Genomic DNA, 12,157 nt, shown 5'->3' with positions numbered 1-12,157 from the left:
CAGGTGTGGTAGCTCACTCCTGTCATCCCAGCACTTTCGGGGGAGGCTGAAGTGGGAGGATTGCTTGAGCCTGGGAAGCTGGGGCTGCAGTGATCTGTGATTGTGCCACTGTACTCCAGCCTGGGTGACAAAGCAAGACACTGTCTCAAAACAGAAAACCCCCCAAAAAACAGATTCAGCTAATGTTGGCTTCCCAAGGGAGCATAGTGCAATCGAGGAACCTTAATTTGGGGATTTGGTTAAGATACGGGGTCCACTGGCTGGACAGAATACCTAGTGCTTATGGAGATCTGTGGCTAGGATCAGAGGTGGCTTTGCTCCAGCTGGGGGTAGAAATCCGTAGGGGCTGGGCCTGTGTTGTCACCCAACTGGTTCCGAGGATGTTCATTACTGATGAGGGCCTGGCTGGAGGCCACATCACAGGGGCCTGCTGACAAAGGGGCTGGGTTCTGCCTGGGCACTCTGCAGCGGGTATAGAGTCCTCATGGGCTCCCACTCACTCAGACCTTCCAGGAAGATGTGCAGCTGGTTCTTTGGTGACTTCATCTTTCACATTCTGTTCTGGGAGGTGGCGATGTGGTGGGGTCCTGGTGGCCAAGGGCCTGATGGAGCGCAGCTGCTATCAGCCACTTCCTGAATTGTGTGGCTGAGCAGCCTGGGGCTCCTGAGTGGGTCTTGGGTGCCTGGGGCTTCTGTCCTGTGGATAAGGAGGATGGCAGATTGGAAAGCATTTTTTTTTTTTGAGTCCAGGTGGTGAAAATGAGAGCTGTCTGGATTAGTAGGGGGTCTTATGACTTCTAGGGTGCCAGAGCTGGGACAAGTACCTGTGTCTATGCAGTTTCTATCACATGTACATATGACTTTTAAAATTCTATTTGTAATTTCACTCTTGTTTCTTTCATTCATTCATTCAGAGACAGTTTCGCCCTGTCGCCCAGGCTGGAGTGCAGTGGTGCGATCTCAGCTCACTGCAACCTCCACCTCCTGGGTTCAAGCGATTCTCCTGCCTCAGCCTCCCTAGTAGCTGGGATTACAGGCACCCGCCACCACACCCGGCTAATTTTTGTATTTTTAGTAGAGACGGGGTTTCACCATGTTGGCCAGGCTGGTCTCAAACTCCTGACCTCAGGTGATCCACCTGCCTCAGCCTCCCAAAGTGCTGGAATTAGAGGCCTGAGCCACTGCACCCAGCCTTCTTGTTTTTATTTACTTATTTATCTTTACTGGGGTAACATATGTGTATAATTCACCATCTTTACCATTTTTAAGTGTACAGTTCAGTGGTAATAAATACATTTATATTCTCTTTTTTTTAACCCCTTCATTCCCTGGCTCCCCTTCCCCATCCCAGCCCTGGTAACCACCACTCTACTCCATCTTCATGAGATCCACGTAACTCCCACGGATGTCACTCTTGTGTTTAGCTCACAGGTCTAGGTAGGGTACCAGCAGGCTTATGTCGGCTTGTGTCCCCATCTTGCTGCTACATGACCCCATTCTGATCCAACAGAAGGGAGCCCCATGAAACTTTGGTTTGGACGCAGGGGACCTGCTGTGTCCTCAGAGATGGCTTGGGAGAGCTGCGAGAGAGAGGGCTACTGCATCTTAGGGCCGGTGGGACAGCTTCCATTTCTGCATCTGAGAAGTGGACAGTGCAGGCTGGGGGTGAGCAGCAGTGAGGTCAGCCACAGGGAGCTGCTGTGGGATGAGGCAGACCTTGACCTGGGCATGGGGGCTCTGCGGGTGCCAGGAGAAGGGCCCCAGCAAGCCCTCTGGGGAAACTGTGGGGGAGGTTTGGGGTAGAAAAAGGAGGGTCAGGGTGCAGTGCTGTTGGGCTGCAACTCTATTGTCTGAGTTGAGGCCAAACTCACCCCGATTTACCTTTCAGTTGTCTCCTAAGGTACAGGGAGCAGCAGGACAGAGGGACTTGCCAAGTGCCAGCTAAGATGAGTATCACCCAGTGTAGCCCTGGGTCTCCTGGGCTGGACCTGTGTGCTGGTGTTGAGGGCAGGTTATCAGCCAGGAGTCAGCGTGCGGGTGGTTTGGTAGCTCTCTGGCACATGAGTGGCACACATCGGCCCATTTGAGAGGCCTTTTGTTTGTGCAGGCTCATTTTGTGAGAGTAAGGGGTTATCTTAGTCTGTTCTGTGCTGTTGTAATAAAATACCGGAGACTGGGTAACTTATCAAGAACAGAAAGTTATTTCTCAGTTCCAGATGCTGGAAGTCCCAGATCAAGGTACTAGCGTTGGGGAAGGCTGCCCTCTGCTTCCGAGATGGGGCTTGAATGCTGCATCCTCTGAGGGGAGTAACACTGTCCTCACATGCAGAAGGTGGAAGGGCGGAAAGGACCAAACTCCCTTTGTCAAGCCCTTTCATAAGTGCACCTAATCCCCTTCATGAGGGCGGAGCCCTTGTGACTCAATCACTTCCCAAAGGCCACACCTCCCAACACTGTTACCTTGGGGATTCAATTTCTTTCTTTCTTTCTTTCTTTTTTTTTGAGATGGAGTCTCACTCTGTTGCCCAGGCTGGGGTGCAGTGGCGTGAACTCGGCTCACTGCAACCTCCGTCTCCCAGGTTCAAGCGATCCTCCCACCTCAGCCTCCCGAGTAGTTGGGATTACACGTGCACGCCACCATGCCCGGCTAATTTTTTGCGTTTTTAGTAGAGACAGGGTTTCACCATGTTGGCCAGGCTGGTCTCGAACTCCTGACCTCAAGTGATCTGCCTTCCTTGGTCTCCCAAAGTGCTGGGATTACAGGCGTGAGCCACCATGCCTGGCTGGGGATTCAATTTCAGTATCAATTTTGTTGGGGACAAAAACATTCACACCATAGCAGGGGTGGATGTTGGTTACAAGTTTATTGTGGCCCTGAAGAATTCTGGTGCTTCTCTCCTGCAGTCCTGGCTTGGGGACTCTGGGTGGTAAAGGGCCCTCTGCCTCTCAAATCTGCCCATCCTGAGAGGAGAGTGGACAGATGTGGGAGGTGCTGCCTGCAGGTTATGGTGCATTGCCCTCCTTCCACAGCCTTTGCCCTGGGAACACCAGAGCCTGTATCGGTCACCTTTGCAAACATCTTTGATTGAGGCCAAGTGCTGGGATATGTTCAGCTGGGGAGGTTACACAGCCTTGTCTGGTGGGGGATGATACTTAGCTTTCTCAGGAAAACCCCAGTATTTTTAGGAACAAACAGTTTGTACCCACCCATTTCTGGTTTTGAAAAACCATCGGTCCTCTCCCATCTTGTTCATCTGAAACAGCCTGAGCTTCAGGAGGGGAGGAGGAATGGGCTTGGGCACTGGGTCAGATGATTCCAGTGTTGCCTCTTTTTATGTGACATTGGGCAAGACCTTGACTTTGCTGAGTCTCTTTTCTTATCTGTGAGACTGACATCCCATTGTCTGCCTCATGGTAGGAGAGGATGTGTCTAAATTTCCCAGCACCGGACACAGTAGGTCCTCATAGATATTAATCCCTTTCCACTTGAGCTCATGGAAAATGATGTCATGCCGTTTTAGGTGAGAGCTCTTTAAAAGGGCATTAGAAGTTTCTGTTGTGGACACGGTCCTGGTGATGCTGAGTGGGTGGGCAGTCCGTTTGTTAGAAAAACAGGCCCATGGGGGTGTCTGGTGCCTTAGCTGCCCCATTTCCGGCATGGGGCTGTGGCCTCTGCCCCAGGGTTGGAGGTGCGCGTTTCCTCTCCTGTGCACCTTCGGAATCTCTCAGGGGTTCATCTGCCTTTTACTTTTGCTTAGGGTTGTTGTCTCCCCCAGAACATTTTGCTTTGGCTTCTCTTGTCACACAGCTCATGGAATCTGTCCCCTGGTTAGGGGCTGGGGAGACTCCCCGACCCAGACTCGTGTCCCCACCAGCTGCCCTCGTGGGTTTGCTTTGCCGGGTGCCTTGGTGTACACGTCCATGTGCACTGCCCTTTGTCAGGCCTGTCCTTCCAGTCATCTCAAGGGCCTGACTCCTGGAGGATGGCTGGGTGGATCAGGAGACCCGCGTGGTGGCACTGGTGCCAGTGCCCTATTTGAGGCTCTGGAAAGTCTTGGTCAGGGGGTGTGACACAACTGTGACGTTAAGCAGGAGGAAAGGGAGTCCCTGCCTCTCACTGGATGTCATACAGACTTGGGTTGTCAGAGCTGCAATGGAGGCTCATGATCCCATCTCACCCCCTCATTTTACAGAAGGGAACACTGGTCAGGAGAGGGAAGGGCTTCCCTACCAACTACCACGGTTGTTCAGAGCCTCAGGCCCCGTGTGAGGCCCTCACAGCCCCATGTGTGGCAAGCGTGGGGGGCAGTGTGCTAGAAATACAGATTTATCTTTCTGTATTTTCTGAAACATAATCTTGAGCCACACTTACTTGGTTTAAGTTCTCTAGAGCTATTTGGGAGAGGATGGTGGGCGGGTTGTGGGTGGGGAGTTAAATCTGGTGTTTGTGGCTGTGCAGTTGGTGTGCATGTCGCTGTAGAGTGACTGAGCTGCACACGGTGCCATGCGCCCCCGCCACCCTCCCCCTGACCCCGTGTGGGTGAGCAGCCCCTGCCCTGGACCCAGACCTGCACAGGCGCTGCTGTCTGTGCTCAGGGCTATGCTTTGAGGCTTAGTTGGTGGGAACTTGCAGGCTCAGAGTAGGAGACCCACTGATGCTTATGGGGTGCTTGCGCCATGCTGGGCCCTAGGTTGAGGTTGGGATAGCAGCAGCAAAGGGGATGCACCTTCAAGGAGGGGAGGTGGCTGTGTGACAGTGGCTGGGCCAGTGGGCCATCCTTCTGTCCACCCCAGGTGGAGGGCAGCTCTGGGAGTGGGCCACCCCTCCCTTGTTTCTGTGAGAGCTCTGTAGCTCCTGTCTAGGCATTTTGGAGGACTGTTTTGATGCTCAGGAGGGTCACACCTGGCTTGGGTGGTCGGGCACCTCCTGTGAGAGGTGAGAGGACATGCAGAGAGAGAACGGCTCATATATTTCACACTAAGAAACTAAGAGGTTGGCCTGGCCCTCTGTCCCCTGCCAGCAGCCCAGAGTTGAGGGCTGGGAGCAGGTGTCTTCGGCCAGGGACAGGAGGTCACTCCCCGTCTGTGGAGTTATGATGGCCTCCTATGGGCCCCACTCAGCCATGAGAGCCCAGTTCACAGCAGACCCTGGTAAGTGAGTGCAGGAGCCTCCTGGTGGGGCTCTGGAAGAAGCATCCCAGTGAGTTGGATTGTTGTCTCTCTGTCTGAGCACAGGGGTTGGAGACCACAGCACTCACCCCAGAGGCCTGTTGGGCCTCCTCAGTCCCGTTCTCTGTGTAATGGCCACTCTGCTTTTACCTCTGACTGAGGGGCATGTGGTGTGACAATCCTATCTGTTCACTGGAAGACTGTGCATATGAGAGCCAACACAAAATATTTTGCAACGCGTGAGAGGTGGTGGTGGGTTTGCCAGCATAGCTGTTGTGGGCATGCAGTCAGAGTTCAGGCATACCGGGCCTCTGAGAGTCAGGCGGGAGAAGGTGAGGAGGATGAGGAGAGCAGTGAGGTCAGTGTGAGCTGCCGGAGCAGCAGAGCGAGAGCCAGCACGACTGTGAAATCTAATCACCATGGGCTCCTTTGTTTTGCCTTAAAAAAAAATCTTTCTCTGTTGATACTTTGTTGTTTGAAGAAACCAGGCAATGTGGGTCCTTTTTAGGTCTGGAAATTGGCAACAGAAGATGATGTGTGGTAAAATGACTGGGTGTGGATCCAGCCAAGCTCCAGGGCCAGATATGGCCCGGTTAGCAGGTAGAGTAGCAGAGAGGCCAGGCTGTGTCTGGGTTCATGACTGGTTAAGCAGGACCATCTCCCTGAAGATTCTGCCTGGTCTTTCAAGGGAGGGAGGGAGGCCCTTATTGAGCCTGTGAGGCATCCCTGCTAATGGACTTGGCCTGGAGTCAGAGGGAGACCAGAGCTTCCCACAGGTGGGTACCTCTGGTAGCTGGGGGCAGGCCGGCATCCACACTGCTGAAGGCCCAGCCAGGAGCCGCTGCTCAGAGGAATCCTCAGGGATGTGCAGAGACACCCAGAGACAGGTCTTGCCTTTGGAGAGGATGGACTTGGCAACATCCCTGCCCCAAGTGGATACCCTGATGCATGAAGAGTGATTGATTAAATAAAAGGAATAAGCCATCATGAGGGTAGAACAGTCTCCAAAAACATGTATCATATCTGGCTGCTGGCAATGGTAAGAAGAGACTCTTCAAGCACCTATGGTTTGGAAACTTTATTTTATTTTATTTATTTTTGAGACACAGTCTCGCTCTGTCGCCCAGGGTGGAGTGCAATGACATGATCTCGGCTCACTGCAACCTCCACCTCCTGGGTTCAAGCGATTCTCCTGCCTCAACCTCCCGAGTAGCTGGGATTACAGGTGTGTGCCACCACACCTGGCTAATTTTGTATTTTTAGTAGAGATGGGGTTTCGCCATGTTGACCAGATTGGTCTCGAACTCCTGACCTCAAATGATCCTCCCGCCTCGGCCTTCCAAAGTATTGGGATTACAGGTGTGAGCCACCATGCCCAGCCTGGAAATTCTAGAATGCACTCTCAAACAACCAATGGGCTGAAGGGGAAATCACAGTGGAAACTAAACATTTGGAAGTGAATGACTGAAAATGTTGCATACTGGAAACTTCCAGGATCTATTGAAGGTGTCATCAGAGGCAAATTTGTAGCCTTAAATTGATTTATATAAAACCAAAAAAATTGAAAATACCTGAATTAAGAACTCAATGCAGGTGACAGCAGAAAGAATATAGAGAAAGAGAGGACCTTTTCTGTCTAGATCATGGTGTTTGAGGAGCACTAGGGCAGGGAGGAGAGAGCCTGGAAGGTTAGCAGGGGCCGAAGTAATCTGGGGCCTCCAAGGGTAGGCCCTGAAGCATGTCAGCAGTGGACAGTCTCTTCTACAGTACATATTGGCTTTGGCCCACAGCAGAGCCCAGGTGTTCTCTGTGCTGTCCTCTGAGTGCCCTGGGCTGCTAGGCAGAGGAACAGGAGCCTTCGTGGAAGGTACCTGGAGCAGGGGCTGCGTGGTCCTCTTGGTAAACAGGCACTGTTAGGGAGGACTGCAGATCCGCACAGCTTATCACTCGCTTCATCCCTGGAACTTCCTGGGGTTTGGTCTCGTGAAGGAGCGCTAGCACTCCTTATCTGCAGGGCTCCCAATGCCTGCGCTCTGGTCCTGACCCCTGCTGAGCTGAGTGTTTTGTTGGTTCTGCTGCTGTTGCTGCTGCTCTGACTCCACCACCTTTTCCCAACTTGGCCTCTGGTGGTTGAGTCACGACATGAAAGGAGAGTGACCTGCAAGTATTTTTCCCTTAGTTGCTGTGACTTCTTGGAAACCTGCCATCACTCAGTGAGCTCTGGGCAGGCAAAAGGCCCATCTTTTTTGACATTCCGTGTACTGGTTTCCTTCTCTTTTCTCTGTTTCCTCTTTGTTTTTCCTCACAATGAAAGTAGTTTTGTTGTTTGGTGTTCATATTAGTGTAGCAATGCCATATATTCATTATTAAAAAATTCGAAGTAGGCCAGGTGCGGTGGCTCATACCTGTAATCTTAGCATTTTAGGAGGCGGAGGAGGGTGGATCACTTGAGGCCAGGAGTTCAAGACCAGCCTGGCCAACATGGCGAAACCCCGTCTCTACTAAAAATATAAAAATTAGCCGGGTGTGGTGGAGGGTGCCTGCAACCTCAGCTACTTGGGAGGCTGAGGCACAAGAATCGCTTGAACCCAGGAGGCAGAGGTTGCAGTGAGCCAAGACTGTACCATTGCTCTCCAGCCTGGGCGATAGAGCCAGACTTTGTCTCAAAAAAAAAAAAAAAGGTTTGTGACCGGGTGCAGTGGCCCACATCTATAATCCCAGCACTTTGGGAGGCCGAGACGGGCAGATCATGAGGTCAGGAGATCGAGACCATCCTGGCTAACACAGTGAAACCCCATCTCTACTAAAAATACAAAAAAAATTTAGCTGGGCGTGGTGGCGGGCACCTGTAATCCCAGCTACTCGGGAGGCTGAGGCAGGAGAATGGCGTGAACCCAGGAGGCGGAGCTTGCTGTGAGCCAAGATCGCACCACTGCACTCCAGCCCGGGCAACAGAGCGAGACTCTGCCTCAAAAAAAACAAAGGTTCAAAGTAACGGAAAAATGACAAAATTTCTAAGAATCAAGTAAAAGTTACCTGAAATTACCTCACACCCCTCTGTTAACCCCTTGGTGACTGTCCACCTGAAAGGGTATCTGAGTGATGGATGCCCTGCCCTCATCCTGCAGTCAGGCCCTGCATGAGCAGGGGCCACACAGCCCGTGATGTCTTACACTTGGGATTTCACCCTCACTGATGTTATTGGGCATTGTTTCTCTGTTAGTAAAAGTGGATCTATATCATCCTGGTTAATGGTGGCTTAGGATTCCCAGGGCTGCTGGGAGTGGGGCATTCCTGGGCCCTTGCAGCTCTACCTGTGTGAAGAAGGCTGGAGGGCAAGTGTAGGCCAGAGGCTTTGTCTTTGTGTCCTCTCAGGCTTTGTTCCCTGCACTTGGACATGGCACCCTTAGGAAGGGTAGTGTGGTTAGAATGTGTTCCCAAGTTCATGTATTAGAAACTTGATCCCCAGTGTGGGTTGTTGGGAGGTGGGGCATAATGGGAGATGTTTGGGTCCTGAGGCCATGCCCATATGTATGAATTAATGCCATTCTTGCAGGAGTGGGTTTGTTACCATGGGGTGGGTTTCTTATAAAAGGATGACTTTGGCCCCCTTTTCTTTGTCACCCTCTCTTTGCCCTTCTGCCGTGGGATGACTCAGCAAGAAGGCCCTTGCCAGATGCTGGCCCCCGATCTTGGACTTCCCAGCCTCTGGAACTGTGAGCCAATACATTTCTGCTCATTATGAATTACTTAGTCTCAGATACTCCATTATAGCAACAGAAGTGGACTAAGGCAAAGGGTCACCGCACAGACTGTCCTTTCAGGATTCAGTGGGTAAATGCAGGTGCTGTGCTCTGAGCGCCTGAGTGCTCGGTGTTCACCAGTGTTGTACTTGCTTTTTTCGTCAGAGGTGTTATGAGCACCTCTGAGAGGAAGAGCCGAAGGTGGACTCTGGAAGCATGGGTGGGCATACTCCCTGCTGTCCAGTGTGTCTGAGGCTGAATGGCACCTCTCAACCTGCCTGTCTCTCTGGGAGACAAAAGCTGCCTTCCTCCATGGCCTTGAGGTCCCTTTTCCCTCCCAGAACTTGGCTGGTCTTTTCTGGCATTAAGTGGAAGGCGCCTCCCAATGTTCCTCTCATTGATGAGTCAGCTGTAGATGTGCTGCCAGAGCCCATCTCATGGGCAGTTGGGGCTCTTGCCGCTCCCTGCACTGGTCTGGGGGGACTGAGGTGGACTTGGTGACAGTGGCTGTGCTGTCTTCTAGGAGAGAACCTCTTTTATCTGATTTTGCTTGGGAATACCAGGTACTGGCCACAGTAAAAGTTCAACTGAGAGGAAGAGATGGTGGTGGCTGTGGTCATGGTGTCGTAGCTAAACAGATCCTTACTCTGAGCACCTTTCTGGGATGGATTTTAGGTATGTGGGGAAGAACCCTCCTTTGCTAGGAGATCATGCATCCCCCATCCCCCCCACCCTGGACTGCTCTCCAGCCCTTGGAGTGCGGCCTGGCGTGTGCCTGGCATTCCCCTTCAGATGGTCACGCAGACCTTCAGCATCTGGGAAGCCAGAGTGGGCACATCACTACCCATGGCCTGAACATAAGAAAAGTGAATGCACATTAGAGAGACATGTCACGTTGCTCTGCTGCCCAAGCACCTTTGGAAACCTTCCTGTCACCTGTGCCTTGAACTATGCCCTGTCTGCTTGAGCCATTGGCTCTTCCTTGGAGATCCCTATTTCTCTGGTCAGCAGCTGTGCAGTGTTGGGGAGATGTTGGGTGTTAGGGTTGGTCTGGGTCAAAGGGACCAAGTTCTGGTCTCAGTGCTGTGGCTGGGGTGACTCAGTGCATCTCTCTGACCTGTGGTTTCTTACTGGGAAAGTGGGGACAATGAGGCCAGCCCTGGAGGGCTGCCAGCGCAGACTGTCCCATTCACTCATCTCTGTCACCCACATTCTCATAGCCTGGACTTGTCCCTGTTGTAGTGCTCAGGAACAGAAGCCTGAGCGGTGGTGCTTGCACCTGGCTGCAGGCAGGCTCCTGGGCTACAGGTTACGGAGGACTGTGGGCTGAGTGGGCTCTCGGTCCTTTATCCTGCTGCTGCTTTCATTCAAGAACGTCTCGTTTTCTTCCTGTGCATTTAGAATGGAGAATGACCTTTGATGTGTGTTATTTTTTGTTTGTTCTGCCAGGGACCAGCCACCACTGTTGCCTTTTCAAGAACGGGGGAGTATTTTGCTTCTGGAGGCTCTGATGAACAAGTAAGTAAAGAGTAGTCGAATGGAATGGTGAAGAAGGGAATCTGAGCTGATTTCTGCTCAGAACCAAACAGGGTGTTTGGGGGATGGGCTGGGTTTCGCCAGCTTCCTTGGTGGCTTTCAGCGACTAAAAAGGCCCTGATGGAGCTTGGGGTGGGGTTGCCCAGATCCAGGGCCCTTGCCACTCCAGAATGGGCCTCTTGCAGGTGCCGACCTCATGGCTGCATCTCAGAATCCTCACTGCTCAGGCTAGTGCTTAGTGGAAGGAGGCTGGGCTATGGTTGTCGTGAAAAGTTGGTTTTTTAGTTATTTTCCTGATTCCAAATAAATAGATAATGATTATTATTAATATGATCTTACTTTAGGCCTGGGAATATGGCCAATGTGACAAGAGCTTCATACCTCATTTAATTCTCGTGACATCTCCATGTGGGAGATGAGGCTCTCTGATCTCCCCATGCTGTAGATGAGGAAACTAAGTCCCAGCAGATGCTAGAGCTGGGGCAGGTACTGGGGCCTGTCTCACTTCAGAGTCTTTCTCCTGCCCTGGGAGCCTCTGCTCTGTCATCTGCTGCTCTTTGCTCCCAGCCCCCTTGGACACTGTTTGAGGGGTCAGCATTTTCAGTATTTTTGGCTGCAGAGAGAGGACATTGTGAAGAGGTCCTATCCCACCTTGTCACCCTCTGCTCTGAGGCTTCAGCCTGTTAGCCCTGGTGCCTTGTGCCCTGACTGCTAACCACCAATGACCTGTCTCCTGGCAGGCATCCTGCTTCTGGGGCCTAGTCCAGACCCTGGCACTGGGGAAGCCAGGAGCACTGAAGAGTCTAACCATCAGCAGTCTTTCTCCAGTGTCCGCATGGTCCTCTTGTCCAGAGAACCACAGCCCCTGATGAGGCAAGGAGGAAAGGGTGGCTGTTCTGTGCCACTGTTGACCTGATGGATGGCCGAGAATGTTTATTCCACTACTGCCCAGTCTCTTAGTTCTGGCTGCTCAGCCTAGAAAAGTCCTATTGGCCTATACTAGTCCTGGTCTCAGCCAAATCTACCAATTTTGGTTGAGTCTCTTCCAGTAAGGCAGAGGGTAGTTGGAGGCTCTTTGACCACAGCCTGGGTTAGAGACAGCAGGCATCTTCCCACACCAGCACCAGTCCTGCTCTAGCAGACGAGGGAGGAGGAAGGCAAAAGTGACTCCTGAGCCTTCCCTGAGCGTGAAGCCTGGCTTATTGCTTAGAAGACAGGGAAACTGGTAACTTCACACAGTAAATAGAGTCATGGTAGAATCAACTGACATAGTAGGAGAGGCAGCCTGGTGGAAAGTAGGTCCAGCAGCGCTGCCATCAGCTCCCAGGCTGCCTGTTTAATATCTACTCTGAGCTTTTTCAGAGTGACATTGGCATTGTCTATTTGCATTCATGATAGCCACTCTACTGTTAGGAATTTATTCAGCAGTTAGATTTGCAGTGACATGAAGACCCTGTAAACAAGGGTGTGTGTGTGCTAACGTTCTGTTTCTAAGGTGATATGTGCACGACCCTAGACGCCATCCATCTGGGAGAGGAAACAGTGGAGCTGCTCAAACAGTGGTGAGGAGCCTCCTGAAGAACGAGGCTCACAGCTGCGTCCTGACAGACAGGGATGGTGTCCAGGGCATATGGAGTGTTCATCTTGTGTGGATACGGTGGTTTTTCTGTGGCCTCAGGTGACCACTGGCCACACACTCCCCAGTTCTC

General features: G+C 52.1%; 1 protein-coding gene across 10 annotated transcripts in view; it reads left to right on the top strand.

Annotated features, from left to right (window-relative positions):
* The window catches only part of POC1A (POC1 centriolar protein A), a 79,724-nt gene that overhangs the window by 19,451 nt on the left and 48,116 nt on the right, over nucleotides 1-12,157 (top strand). For all 10 annotated transcript variants that reach the window (XR_611838.4, XR_004670566.3, XM_008972147.4 and 7 more), the window contains exon 8: nucleotides 10,362-10,430. Coding sequence is in view for 8 of the 10 variants with exons in the window: in XM_008972147.4 (XP_008970395.2) it covers nucleotides 10,362-10,430 (69 nt within the window). In the remaining 2 variants the exon portion in view is untranslated. The remainder of the gene's footprint in view (nucleotides 1-10,361; nucleotides 10,431-12,157) is intronic.

This window comes from Pan paniscus, chromosome 2 (genome assembly GCF_029289425.2).
Source record: "Pan paniscus chromosome 2, NHGRI_mPanPan1-v2.0_pri, whole genome shotgun sequence".
Classification (NCBI taxonomy): Eukaryota; Metazoa; Chordata; class Mammalia; order Primates; family Hominidae; genus Pan; species Pan paniscus.
This window is presented reverse-complemented; position numbering and strand designations above follow the sequence as displayed.